A 14,256-nucleotide genomic window follows, 5' to 3' on the forward strand; every position below is an offset into this window, starting at 1 on the left:
TCACAAAATACAGTATTTTCTCCCTTCTTTGAGCAGGATAGAAATAAGCTGAGATGCTAAGGGTTTACGGGGTTTTTTTCCTTACTATCCCACTAATGTATAGTGCTGCAGACAGCACAGCATGGTGAACAGAGCAACTTCCAGACAAGGCTGACTTCTGTCTTTTCTTACTGTGTCAGTGACAAAGATTTGTAAATATCCATTTAAAATCCCACTTTTGAACAAGCTTTCTGTCTTAAAAGTGTTTTTTTATTGCAGAAAAAGCAAAATTCTGGGAAGAGAGGTGGGAAGAACATCCAGGATGGTCTCTCCATTTATCCATAGTTAGAAGGACACATGTTACAACAATTAAAACAATGAAATCAATCCAGAATATTTACTCTATTGACTCATTAAGAACGACCTTTACTCAAGCAGTCAGCATGTCACAGTTCCCCTTGAATACTACTGAGAATAAATGCTACTGAAAAATACCAATTAAAAAAAAAAGTTTAAAACATTAGGCATTAGCTCTTCCTGCCTTTAAACCTAGCGTGAAGGGACTGGGAAAAAGATGAAAGAAAAGGTAATCATCTGATTACAAATAAGAAAATAATTCCAAATCATGGCAATACAGCTGGCAGACTACCAAAAGGGCCTCCTCTGAAGAGAATTCAGTTTGCAAACCATAGGAAATCTGAGTCAGAAGCAAGTGGTTTGAACAGTTTCCCAAGAAAATACTGCAGAGACCTCAATAATAAAAGACATATCAAAAGAAAGCCAGTGCAACTGGCAGGATGATCAATTAGGAGAAGTATGTTTAAGTAATAACTTATTTTCAAGGCACAATTTCCTCCTGATTTACCCATGGCTTAAAATATTTGATCTCAATTTTTGTGAGAAAAGGTTGTGATCAAAACTGATACAGAAGGAATGCAAAAAAATTATGCTTACAATTCTGACCTTGTCTGAAAACACAGAATAGTCACCAAATTACAATAAATGGAAAGATATTTAAAATACAAATCACCTATGTTACCCTGTAAGTTTCTTTAGTAGCTGGAGATTTTTTTGCTGGCTGGTTGTGTTAAACTCTCAAGTCAGCAGGCAGAATGGAGCATTACACACTGACACTAGCTGGTTAATAAAAATGACCTCACCTGTGGGGCAGAGGCATAGCAGGCAAATGGAAGGGAAGGCTGTCAAACAACAGCTTTCAAATAAGCATTTTACTTCTGTTATATTCTTTGACCACTGCAGTTTACCAGCTGCAGGTTTATGCAATGTACATAGACATGAACCTTTCACTGACATTAAACCCCCAAATTTCTAGTTAATAATATTTTTCTGTTTACCAGAGGAGCCCAGTACGTGTACAGGTAGCCTATTTTCAGTGCTGGTACAAACTGTGAGCAGGACACGATGAGAAAATAGAGATTCAAGAAAAACTTGAACTGTTCATATAAAACCTAAAATGAAAAAGAAAGTAGATAAATGTCTTAAAATTTCCATTCATAATATACATAAAGTATACTTTTTCATGATAGGAGGCATAAAAGCATTGAATGTCATACCGTTATAGATGGCATTATTACCATACTTATATAGCACAATATATTACATATCATCACACACTACTACATTAATTTAATATTACACTGCTATTTTTATACTGCTATTTCTGTTGATAAAAATCCATTGATAGTATTGCCTCTTTTCACTCTAAAAAACCAATTTAATAAATTTGAGGTATTTTGAAAACCGGACTATGTATCAAGATCGCTGTGGAAAGATTTAAATATAGGTATTAAGATATATTTACTATTAAATCAAAGATTTGGTTTAAACTCAGAGCTAATTATCCAACTTTTAAGTGAAGCCACAGTAGACTTATCACAGAACACATTGTTCTCATACTCCAAAGCAATGTCAGATGCAGAGATTCCTTTGGTAAATTAAAAGCACCACTTCAGCAAGCACACATTCTCAAGATTGCTTTGGTTGTAATTACAATGCTAAGAACATTACTCATTTTATAGAATTTTCAAAGTCTTCACATATTTCCTCCGTAAGCCAGGGTAATATGGCACCTCCAGCAGCATTAAGAGAAGCAGCTAGTGAGCTTGGAACACTTAAGAAAACAAACAACCAATTATCTAAAAGACAGAACTTTCAAAACAGATCAAAAAGCCACATTCAGAGATGTCTCCATCTTCTAATCTTAAAATTCAGTTAATATTACAATGACTTCTGCATAAAAATTAAAGTTATTTGACTCGTATTTATTCCTCTTACCAGTCCAACATTAGCACTTAATTATGTAAAACCCTTGGTGCTAGGAAAAAATATTCAGGAAAGTTCAAAGTGTCATTCTGGCAGGGACAATGCAGTACTGGTACCTCACAGCTGCCAGTTCAGCTAGAGACTACCTTAACAGCCTCCAAACATAACAATTTTTTTCAGAGCATGGAATGCTATTTCAGACTTACCAATAAAATTGTAAAGATAAAAAATTGAAATCAAAAGTTGTCAGAAAGGTCAGAGCCTTCTTCCAAAATGAAAGTATTTCAGGCTGAACCTGTGCCTTATATTGATCCTGATGAAGTTCATATACTCATTTCTGCTAGTGTGTTTAACTATTTACAAAAACTTGATACACTCAAAGAAAAGTCCTGACAGTACTTCAGGAGGCGCAGATCTTGTAGGAGAAGGTGGAAGTTAAAAAACAGCTTCCTACAAATCTTTTGAATCCTGGCAGACCACTGACAGTTCATTCAATACAAAGCTAAGCACTTCAGTCCAGTTAAGCAAATTGAAAAGCCTCCAACTACATAAAATTAATGAAACTACTGCCTTGAAGTTCAGGAGAGGTATCTTCAAAAACCAGCCATCACAGAAGATATGTTTTATGGAAACTCATGCAAAATTCCTAAGCAGCTGCATAACGATGTATGTGAAACTGTAAACAGAAATTGAACAGACTGGTATAAAGGGAGAAGAAGCATGTATTTTATGTCATGTTCAGAAATTAGGTGATATTTTGGAAATGTCACAGCTCTTTTAGCCAGCAAGTAAAATTCTGTTAATCTAAGCATTATTTTAAGTTTGTATTTAGGTATGAAATCATTGAATATTACCCATTGCCAGCCTCAATGTTTAAAAAACCATAGAAAAGAACACAAAATTTCACATGATGAAAATTTCAACCAGAGACGACCACTGGAGTCAATATTTATTGTTTTGTTATATTTATGGATTTGGAACCAACACAGCGATGTTCCCTACAATTTACTTCCAGTAAAGCAGCATAAAAAAAGATAGTTACACAATACTTTAATAAATGAAAATTCTTACTTTATATCTAAAATTAAAATTTGAAAACATTTCAGTTTCACCAACTATTGGGTCTTACATTTAGGATCTCACTTCATTTTGAAGTAACTATTGTTTTCAAACACTAGCACCAAATTAAAAATCTGACTTGACCTATTGGGTAAAACGAAGATTTTTAAAAGAAAAGAAGAAACATTCTCTCTCATAATAAGGAATTGCAAACTACGTCTATAAGGAATGTGAATCTGGTTCACAACTTGTAATCCACACTGCAGATTTCGAGTTGCAATAATCAATGGCTTACTATATGCTTAATGAATTTTGTGACCTTTAGGAAAGCATATGTGGCTTAACCAATTTCAGTGTATTTAATAATTTAAACTATGGAAGAAAACATTTACTTTGTCCAATAATTATGAGAATATTTTATCCACAAGTGATAAGTGACATTTTATTTTCCTGACAGGAGATCAGTCTTAATTACAAGGCCATTATTTTTTTTGTTGTTCTTTTAATAAGGAAATGCATTACCAAACACCTGCCAGTCTTTGGACTAAAGAGGCCAGAAGAATAGAATCAATACTCTTACAAATCAGCATGATCACTTAAATAAAAAATTTAAGACAAAGAATTCAATGTGTTCAAACACAATTTTTGCTATGGGACACATCAATTTTTGCTATGGGACACAGGACTCTTGGATGGTATTTGTAAAAATATGACTAAAAGTGTAATACTAAAATTTATCATATCACACTAGAAAACATTTTTAGATGTAACTGCTTAAGTTTCAAAAATTGTTTCTCTGTTGCTACATTTCATTATAACAACACTTTTTTAAAAACTAGACAAAATTGTAATGTCTCTTTTATCTTCATATACATGGTATATAGTACAAGCCAAAAACTGATATTAAAGCACAATATGGCTTTGTAGGAAAAAAGTGACAAAACAAATTTTCATTCCACAACAAAAGTATTTGCTGAAGAACTGCACTCAAGGTCAAAAATACCCACAGAAAGACTGCAATAACACATGCAACTCTGAAAAGTATTAAATTAGCCCTATTTGCAATACAAATAGAAGATGTTAGTTGTTTTTGTCCTTTAAGACCTGTCCATTTTGGAATTCATTATTTATTATACTTTCAATGGCAAGGAGTATGAGAAAAGATCCATGGGAATAAATTGAAATTTTCAGCCATTTACTTCTCAATTGAAGTCAATCCTTTGCATGCAGAACTGTTTCTTTTTTAAAAAGGATTACAAATTTCTAATGCTGAATAGAAGTGCAAAGAAACTCATCTCAAATTTCAAAAGCTTCACTGAATTCCAACCACTGAAACTGTAATTAAGTACATATCCCTTCAAAAACCAAACAATTTAACAAAAATGCAACCTTGCTCTCAAATGTTAACTTTCATTGAAATCATTGAGATAAATACAGAAAGAAAAAGAAGAACTTGGGCAAATAAAATTATCTTTTTGTGGAATAGTCAAAAAACACTACAGAACATAGAGTCAGTACAACATCAGAAAATGTTTAGTGGCCTTACCCCAGGTATAAAGGTAAAGATGTTGTACTTTTGATTTTTTATAGCATTTTTGGGGTATTTTTCTTCACACTTTTCAGGACACCCAAGCCACACTGTGCGAGCCTTCAGGTCTTTCTTTCTTCGACAAATGTTTATGAGCCAATCAGAACAACTGAAAAGAAAGACAATTGTTTATTTTAAAACTAAAAATGTACTATACAAGATCTCAATTTCTAAACCTGGAGCTCCTGAAGGCACATACCTAAGAAAAACAGGATAAAAAAATGTTTGCCACATCTATATAAGCAAGCATGATGTTAGCTTCTAATATTTAGGGCATTTCAGAGTACTGAACTCACCCAGACATACACATATATAAACACACATTCTTTGCAGAAAATCCCAATACACTAATGAGAAGTTTCACTACACAATACCCTGATACAGGTTCAAAAAATTCTAGTTAATAAGATTCTGCATCATGCCTTTTAGTCCTTTGGCGAAACTCTTTATCTTGGATTACCAACATTCAGATTATGCTAATGACTGAACAGGAAATAAGGCTTCTGTTTCATACAATTCAAAAGATTTCAGCAGCTTTGGATACAATTACCACATAATTTGCAAATCTTCAGTTTCCTCCATACCACTGCTAATGCCATACTATCAAATATTTAAAAAAAAATACAAACAAAAAAATCCTAACCAAACCCAACAAACAAAACCAGAAAACCATTCAAAACAAGCGCACTACATAAATGCAGATTGCACAATGATCTGCAATGGAGGAACTTCAGTTCACAGAAGAAAGGAACAGCATCCTTGCCTAACCAGTTTACAAATAGACTAAAGAAGTTTAAACCATGAGCAGTGAGATAGAGAAATGCTCACAGCGACATTTAAACAATTGCATTTTGGACAAGGATACAGGAATGGTGGGAAGGAGGAACAGAAGCTGGCAAATGGAATGATGCCTCTGAGGCTCAACAGAATATTTACTAACAGTCGTAAAACAAGGAACAAACATGGAAGTGACTCAACTCACATAATGCAATAAGCTTAAGTACTTGCTAGTACTATCTACAGAGGCAGAAAGACTATCCAGACACCATTTGCAAAGAAAAGCGGGTTTGCTGTACATCGCATATTCTTGATGTACAATCTCATACATTAAAGGAGAATTTATCTGTATTTACTTGTTAATACAGTGAGGAGGTGCCTCAGTCATGCTGAGAGTCTGTTTTAGGCAAGTGAATCAGGAATACTGAGCAGACAGGCCTTCTGTGCTCTTCACCTACTGCAGTTGACTGAGCTGATAACAGCACATTTCGGCTACATCAGCTAGTGATGTTGACATGAGAAACAATTTCTAGTGAGGTTTCTGAACATACTGGCAATATTTTTGATGCAGCAAAAAGAAAACAAATGTTAGGAAATTCTTACAAATTTTATTCACACCAACAGGAAGAATTTGGCTGAGAACAAAAGAGAAATTTAAAATCCAATCACCTCAGCACTGTTTACTGGATTCATTCTTATAGTCAACTTACTCGTTTGTATTTGTACACACCTGTAAGAAAACAGAAGTCACAACCAACAATGACATGTCAAGAACAATCTCTAAAGTTGAACTAATTTCACTCTAAGAAGCAATTGCACTACTGCTTGAGTGCATGGACTCCTGGGGCCTTGAGCACCCTCATCCAGTGGGAGATGCCCATGCCCATGCCAGGGAGACTGGATTAGATGATCTTTAAAGGTTCCTTTCAACTGATATCATTCTATGACTCTATGTCTCTAATAAAATTTAACTCCCAAGAGATTTAGCATAAGAAAAGTAAAGGAACATATTCTTGGAACTGATGCAGTTGGAAAAATCATAATTGCAGAGTAGCTTACATAAAACCAAAGTAATTTCAGTGAAGATCTCTAAAGCTTTATTTAGAACTTACTGGGTAATTGACTGTTGAATATTTCATTTCTCAGACCACAAAAAAACTAGAAGAGAGAGGGGTAGATGCAAAGAGCAGATCAGAGTTCAAGGCTGTCTTGACAGATTAAAAAAACTAAAAAACTATCTGGAAGAACAGAGTGCAGTTGAACAGGTACAAGTGCAACACAATTTACAGAGAAATAGCCAACTACACAAACACAGAACCAGGAAATGCTCCAAAACCAGGTGGTAGCTCAGTTACTGCATGACAATGTTATACATGTGCAAATCTGTTCAGTGTGGACAAGAATGTTTGTAGCAAGTAACGAATGTATTCCTTTCTCTCAGTTGTGCTAGCAGGATCTCAGTTGGCTTACAGGACCATTCTGAATACCAAATTTCAACAGGCCTACTGGGAAAACAGAGACCACACACAAGAGCAAGAAAACAATTACAGGTCTAGAAAGCAGGGACAGCTGACTATTAGACACACCAACGAAACAGAGCTGTTCACAGAAGGCTGAGTGTGGACCTAATACAGTTTCAAGTATGTAAGAACCTGCTGCAAAGAGGAAAGGGACCATTATTCTCTAGGTGCACCACCATTTACTAATGACAGAGCCTCAACTGTTAGCAAATCAATAAGCAGAGTGGGCACAACATGGACAGATATTGAGTAAACTCTTTTAACAAGAGGGGTGGAGGACACACTTAAGGAGGATGGAATTTCTGCAGATCTCTAAGATGTGGCTAGATCAAACATCAGTGGTAGATGAAATTCATTCTGTACAGGCAAGGAATCAGCTGGAAACCTCCTAAGGTCCCTTCCTAGAGTATTTATTCAAAATTACAGAATCATGAAACACACAAATACTGCAGGGGAAGACAGCTGACAGTTAGCTTATGTTGCCACAATGCCTTTTAAAGTGTTCTTGTGTGTAGTCTACAGAATCCCATGCTTATTACAAATTAATTGTGCCAAAGAATGCAATTCGAAGTTTTTGATTCTTTTTAAGGAAAATTAAAGGATATGCCAATAGCAAAGTTATTCATAGCAACAATAACTTTGCTATGTAAATACCACTACATCAATACTCACAAGCTGACCTTTAAAATACTTCAATTTTAAATGCTGGACTCTTAAGATTTTCTCCTGGATTCTTAAGATTTTCTCCCCAAAACTCCCACTATGGGATAGACATAAACATGCATTTTATTTTTGCTACAAAAATTAAATGTCCTTTCATCAGCTTCTCCCAGTCACTTTAAAATAGTGACAAAGAATTATTCTATCACAAAAATTGTAACAGTGTTAATTCAACTTTCAAAATCTAGCCCTGTTATTTAGTAACATACAAATGAGAAATATAATTACTTAAACTTGTCCTTAAAGCAAAATAAATAGCAGTCTTTCCTTTTCATGATTCCACAATCAGCTTAATGGCTGTGAACAGATCCTACTGCTGCCAAAATGTCCAGTACCTCCCTCCCCCCCAAAAAAAAGGTGTGGATTCTTGCTCCTTCTCTTGTGCTGGCACAAATATTCATGTAACTGCATGGGAAATCTAGGCCTGCAAATCAATCCAGCTGTAAACTAATGCAGAATAAAAGAGGATTATTTTCAGTTATATCCATCCCCAATCTTTAAAAATCTAAAAAACTGTAAAAATAGTTGAAACAATGCAGGTGATATGTTTGCAGCAGAAGGCAGAATGCTTTCACTCAGTGTCAACTTGATAAAACTGCTCATGGCATTAAAGCTTTAAACTTGTTATTTTCCAGGGCAGGGATGTGGAGACAGAAGACACAGGTTAGTTATATAGCGAGAAGTGTAAGGACAGATCTATAGGAAAAAAGTTTCAAGGAAAGCAACTTTTTCCTGAAGAAAGTGAGCTAGCATCACAGATCTGCCTAGTCCTGTGGACAGAAATTCCCTGACAATCTTTGAAATCCAGCATTGTTCAATCAGTTTTTGAATTTGAACTGCAAACAGATGGAATATTTGATTAGGCACAGTCTCTTTTGTAGAATCATTTCCTCAGACACTAAGGACTTCTCTACTGCTAAAATTAAACATTCACCTAAAACAACATAATTACGCTGCCTTCCTTGCCACAGAGTCTCCCCTCCTTGAAACTACTTATTTTGTTACGGACCAACAGACACCATCATGACCAACAGTTTAGCAAATGCCAAAAAGTACAAACACAAGAGTCACATCTGACTGGGAAACAACTGCAAAACTTTTGATAAAAGATTTGACTGACACAGAGCCAACAGTCAAGTTTTCAGATGTGAGAAGTCACAGACGATGCAAATATTACAGGTTATGCCTAAATCAATATTGTCATGGTTCAGATGAGCTTTACTACCATAGAAATAAGTTAGATTCTGCTATTTACAGTCTCAGCAGCAATTACTGCTTTATCACAGAAAGAATACAAGGTGGACATGCTGGCCTCAGAAATCCTAATCCTAAAAAATTTAACACCTATGAAGTCTACCCCAAATTTTTGTAACTCAGATTATCACCATTCAGCACATTTCTAATATGTTCTTGAATTAACATTCTCCAATACAGAACATTTTTTTGAGCAAGGGTACAGGCCCTTTCAAGGGCTTTCTGTACCCAGTAAATTTGTATGATAAATGAGAGTAGCATTCCCGGAGCTTCAAATAGCCTAGAAACATAACATAACATGCAGCATGATCGACACACACTTCAGATTTTCTGAACTCTTACGTAAAACCACATATAATGCTAGGGATTCAGCAATAAAAAAATATAAAGTGCAACTTTATTTACAGATTTAAATCCATATTTCAAATGGCCTTGCCTAGAAAATTCAACATATGCACAGAAAGTCTTTTCCTCAAGCTAGTTGCAAGCTGTGTTGTCTGTATCAACATAACAGACTATATGTATGAAAAATAACCAAATTTATAAAAGAACTTCAAGGCATATCTACAAAATAGAATTTTACTAACCTGCTTTCTAATGTATTATTTTAATGTGGAGGAACAATAACCACTGTCTTCATTTAATAACCAATACCATGTTAAAACTAAAAATAGCAACAAAAACCCACCAACCAAAAAAACTCACTACCAACAAACCAAAACCTGAAGTAATTGTTGAATAAGAACCCTTATCTTTTTCATAAATAGAGCGTACCTCTACAAGTCAAAAGCTAAAGTAAAAGTCTCAACTGACTCTGCAGCTCTAATAATAAAGGCTTTTTTTCTCTCTCTCTTTTCATTACTTTTATCCTACAAGCTTAACTGCCAGTATCTTTCACAAAACAGCATTTTCATCAGAATGGAAAGATAATATAAAAGCTCTACATTGTCTGCAAGGGTCAGCTTTTCCTTATTAGGTTTTAAGTAGCAGAAACTAGTTCTGCAAAGAAAACATACTGTAATTATTGTACTCAACAGGTAGCTTCAGTAATCAGGCCAAAAGCAACACAGTGGTCATGTCATTCTCAAAAGATCAGCATTTTCCCATGCTTCTGCATAACAAATGCGTTGCAGATTAATTGAAAGCGTACAGGCCATCTTAGAGCCCAAATTAATCCGAGCATTTGATATCCCCTTCACTTCATATGGAAATGCCATTCAATGGCACCATTTTCATAGGGACAAAGTGTTTTTTGATAACAAGTGGAATGTAAATCTCATGAGAAAGAAATCAATCCAGCCCAAAGAACTCCAGAGTATTGATCTATGTGCATTATAATTTCACAAGCTTGAAGAGAATTTGTAAGTTAAAGGGGAAATGATTACAACCACAAAACAGCTGCTATATCACAAAGTTTTTCTTTTAACTGTGCTATGAAAGCAAGAAATAAGCAGTTTCTGAAGTTAAAAGTTATATCGGTTGAATTAATTCTTCAGTTTGTTCAAAATCAAAGACAACATTTTATTTAATTATGATGTTTTTCTTGCAAATGGAAAAACTCCTTAAAGAGCTGACAATTTGCAAATAAAGTTCACACCATTCAGATCTGACCAACAAGTCCATTGTCTAAACTGAAGTTAAAAGCTGTATAAAAAATTTTTTCAAGTACACAGAACTTTGTCAAACCTTCCATATTTGCTTCTGCAAAGCAGGTGGAACTTTTTAGACTAAAAGAGTAACAGTTTGTGATATAGCAACAGAAATCTATAGAACATAAAATTCTAAAGCTGCAAAGTAAGAGATGGAAAACTTCCTCTCACAAAAATGAGATTAATCCTCACAATGCAAGACAGACCAAAACCCCTACTGAGTATGGGGGTTTTTGTTTGTTTGCAACATGTAAAGTGATTTTGGACACAAACACAAGACTCGCTGAGAATCCAAAAGAAATCAGGGGCCCCCTGAGCTTGGCTCCAGAATAATGCCTAGTCTTTTATTGTGTTCATCTTTCTGACACAGCTTTGAAAAATTTACAATTTCATTTAAAGCATAAAAAGAAATTCTAGATGTTGAAGCAGAGATTTCACCTTCACCCAGATGCAGGTATGAAGTACTGATTTCCATAAAAATAGGGTGAAAATTTAAGTTCTGTTTAACCAAACAGGTGTCAGACTGCTTTAATCATACATTACACTTAAAAGAACCCTGTTTGTCTTCTGGAAAAAAGTTTCATTTCTTCCTTTAACATGAATACACTAACACACACAAAAATTGTTTTCTAACATGATCTTCTCCATTTCAAGAGTGAAGGCATCGACACACAATTGTATCTCAAACCAACACTTCAGACCACATAAAAACACTGTAACTAATTCTACTACACAGAGTATGTAAATACTGCACGTGTGACAACACAGTAGCCTCCAAGTTTCCTGCATGATTTTTTGTATGATTCTAGGTAATTTTATGAACTGCAAATTGGCATTTCAAAAACTCAACTATTTTGTGGGCCCCAGTAAAAATTTGCAAAGTGCTATTATAATGAGAAACCATTAGAAAGAGTAACTTACACCAACTGCACATCCCTGATTTTTGTCAATTACAAAGCCTCAACAATGCTCTCTGCCCAGATGAAATCTCCCTGCTATAATGACAGGTATTTACACACTCAGAAATTCTCACCCAAGAGGAGGTTTCTGTCCATCCTAACTGGACCAGTAGATAAGATACCACAGGATTCACCTCCCTTCCACATCTTTTTCCCTACTTCATCTAAGCAGGCATCTGCAGCTTTCCTATGGGACTATCCTCTGTCTCCTAATATCCAACTGAAATTTCAATCTTCTGCTAGAATCTGATGCTCATTTTTTCATTATTTTTTCCATGAAAAAGGAAAATTATCTGCTATGATGTTCTATTTTAGAGAACACTAGTGTGCGCCTGCAAGTATAAATGCAAGACCAAATGGACTCTTTACTGTGTCCAAATTTAGTTGAGGAAATCAGCAAAGCAGAAGTCATACTCCCCTAAAGCTTCTTTCTTAGTGAAGACTTTCCTTTTCACACACCTATATTAGCAGCAAAGTATGTATAGAGCACAGGAAAAAAAACCAAAAAAAAACCCAAAGAAACCAAAAAAACAAACCAGAAAAAAGAATCCATAGTGCAATTTCCTTTCTCTTTTTCTTATCAAAAATCCATCATAAATATGACTCAAGTAATTTAAAGAACAGGTTTGAATGTTTCTAGGCTTGAAAGCTAAGATGTACCTCTCAATTTTAAAAAGCAAGCAGGAACATGACATTTTGCAATCTTCAGCACTAATGATCATTTCTTGTGACATTCTCTTACAATTTTTAATTAATTCCAATATAAACTCACCTTGCAATTGCCTGTCTCTATCCAAACACTGTAAATTCCATGCCAGGGTGCAGTCTTTACTGATTCACCTGTCTTCATCAAACTTACAGCAATATAACCACAGTAACTAATAATCACTAATACTTACAGAACTGAACTCACATAAAAGTATATTGTTTGAAAGGTATCTAAACTTTAAGACATGTCCAAAAGATTAACAACTTCTTTAAATACTTATAAATGTTTTTTAACAGCTAAAATGTAGGCCTGTACCAGAAACACTGCTTCCAAAACCCATTAAAATATACAAACACTACTTCTGTAAACTTTTCTACCTTCATTCCTTCTACCTTCCAAACACTTAACATCTATAATAAAATTAATAAACCATGAGGTTTTGTTAAATCATTATATAAAACAGGAATCAACACAGATCATGTTTTTTAAAGCTTTCTAACAATTATTTTTAAAAACTGAAGGTGTACAAACACAACTTTTCTTAGGTAAAACAACAGACCTCTTAATGCACCATGAAAATCAGCTGTGAAGACTTCTATCTAAATCTGTTTTAAAAACATCTGCCAAAGAAAGCAGATTTGCATTTTAAATTCACTAAAAATGCTTCACTCACTTCACTTTACTCATTGTCAGATTTTATCACTCCAAATTACAGAAAAAGGAAGATCCTTAATAATCCTAACAGCAGTTTCACTACTTAGAAGTTTTGTTAAAAATTCGTTGGAAAATTAATATTCCAAGGTATTTGCATACAGTAGAGTTTGGCACAGAAAGTTTTTAAGAAAGAACCAAATCACAAGAGCTAATTCCAGTTGTAACTCACTCCAAGACCATCAGTTAAATTTATATTTTAACCAATTAAGTTGAAGGGTTGACTAATCATTAGTTGATGAATTTGCTTTTTCCTTACAGTAACATCAATAAATTTATATATATTGTAAACTTAATGCACTAATATCTGCAAAAGTAAAAAATTTAACCCCTCTACCCTAATGTAGCTTTGAGTGAAGTGAGAACCAGGATTACATGCTAAATTATGGATCTCAGATTAATACAAATTTAGCTCATGATCCCTCTTGCAAGGCAGCAAGGCAGACAGAAGCACAACAAACAGCATCAGCCCTTCAGAATTGCTTTTAACAGCTGGCAGTGTCATAGTAAGAAAAATGCAGGCAAATAAATAAAATATCCACGACAAGCAAATTATTCTGTGTTCTGTACTCTGCACATATCACACAATACAAAGTTAGCATTTATTTAATTTTTTTTAAACTTTAATTAGAAGAGGTAGTGTATGACAAACCTAGTGCAAAGGAACTTCCAGCCGCCACAGATAAACCATTCTAAGCCTCTTCTTCTCTGAGAAATTCTGGCTCTTGGTAAAGTATGGTAATCACTCTCATCATTTTCAAAGCCTTCTTCTGACATCATAAGTGGCATTTCATCCAAATGAGAGGACTCATCTTCCGCTTGGTACCTGGCAAAATGAGATAAAAGCACTACATAAAGAGTGAGTACATCACTTTTTCTTACTGAGAATTTCCTAAACTAACCAAGTTAATTTTTTGCCTTATGGAATTTCATTACGGAGATATTTTCATCTAAGTATCTCCTGCATTTTTGTTAACACATTATTAAGATTTTAGTAAAAATTTTGTAATACAGCAGAAAGCCTGCAATCATTGTCAATCATAGTATA

General features: G+C 34.5%; 1 protein-coding gene across 4 annotated transcripts in view; it reads right to left on the reverse strand.

Moving 5' to 3' along the window:
- ATP9B (ATPase phospholipid transporting 9B (putative)) overlaps positions 1-14,256 on the reverse strand; it is a 157,268-nt gene that overhangs the window by 126,954 nt on the left and 16,058 nt on the right. For 3 of the 4 annotated variants that reach the window (XM_074542469.1, XM_074542464.1, XM_074542488.1), the window contains exons 2-4: positions 13,861-14,056; positions 4,868-5,018; positions 1,335-1,448 (exon numbers count right to left, since the gene is read on the reverse strand). In XM_074542469.1, the coding sequence (XP_074398570.1) occupies positions 1,335-1,448; positions 4,868-5,018; positions 13,861-14,056 (461 nt within the window). The remainder of the gene's footprint in view (positions 1-1,334; positions 1,449-4,867; positions 5,019-13,860; positions 14,057-14,256) is intronic. The other variant, XM_074542478.1, reaches the window with a different exon arrangement.

The sequence above is a fragment of the Zonotrichia albicollis genome, chromosome 1 (assembly GCF_047830755.1).
Source record: "Zonotrichia albicollis isolate bZonAlb1 chromosome 1, bZonAlb1.hap1, whole genome shotgun sequence".
NCBI classification, from domain to species: Eukaryota; Metazoa; Chordata; class Aves; order Passeriformes; family Passerellidae; genus Zonotrichia; species Zonotrichia albicollis.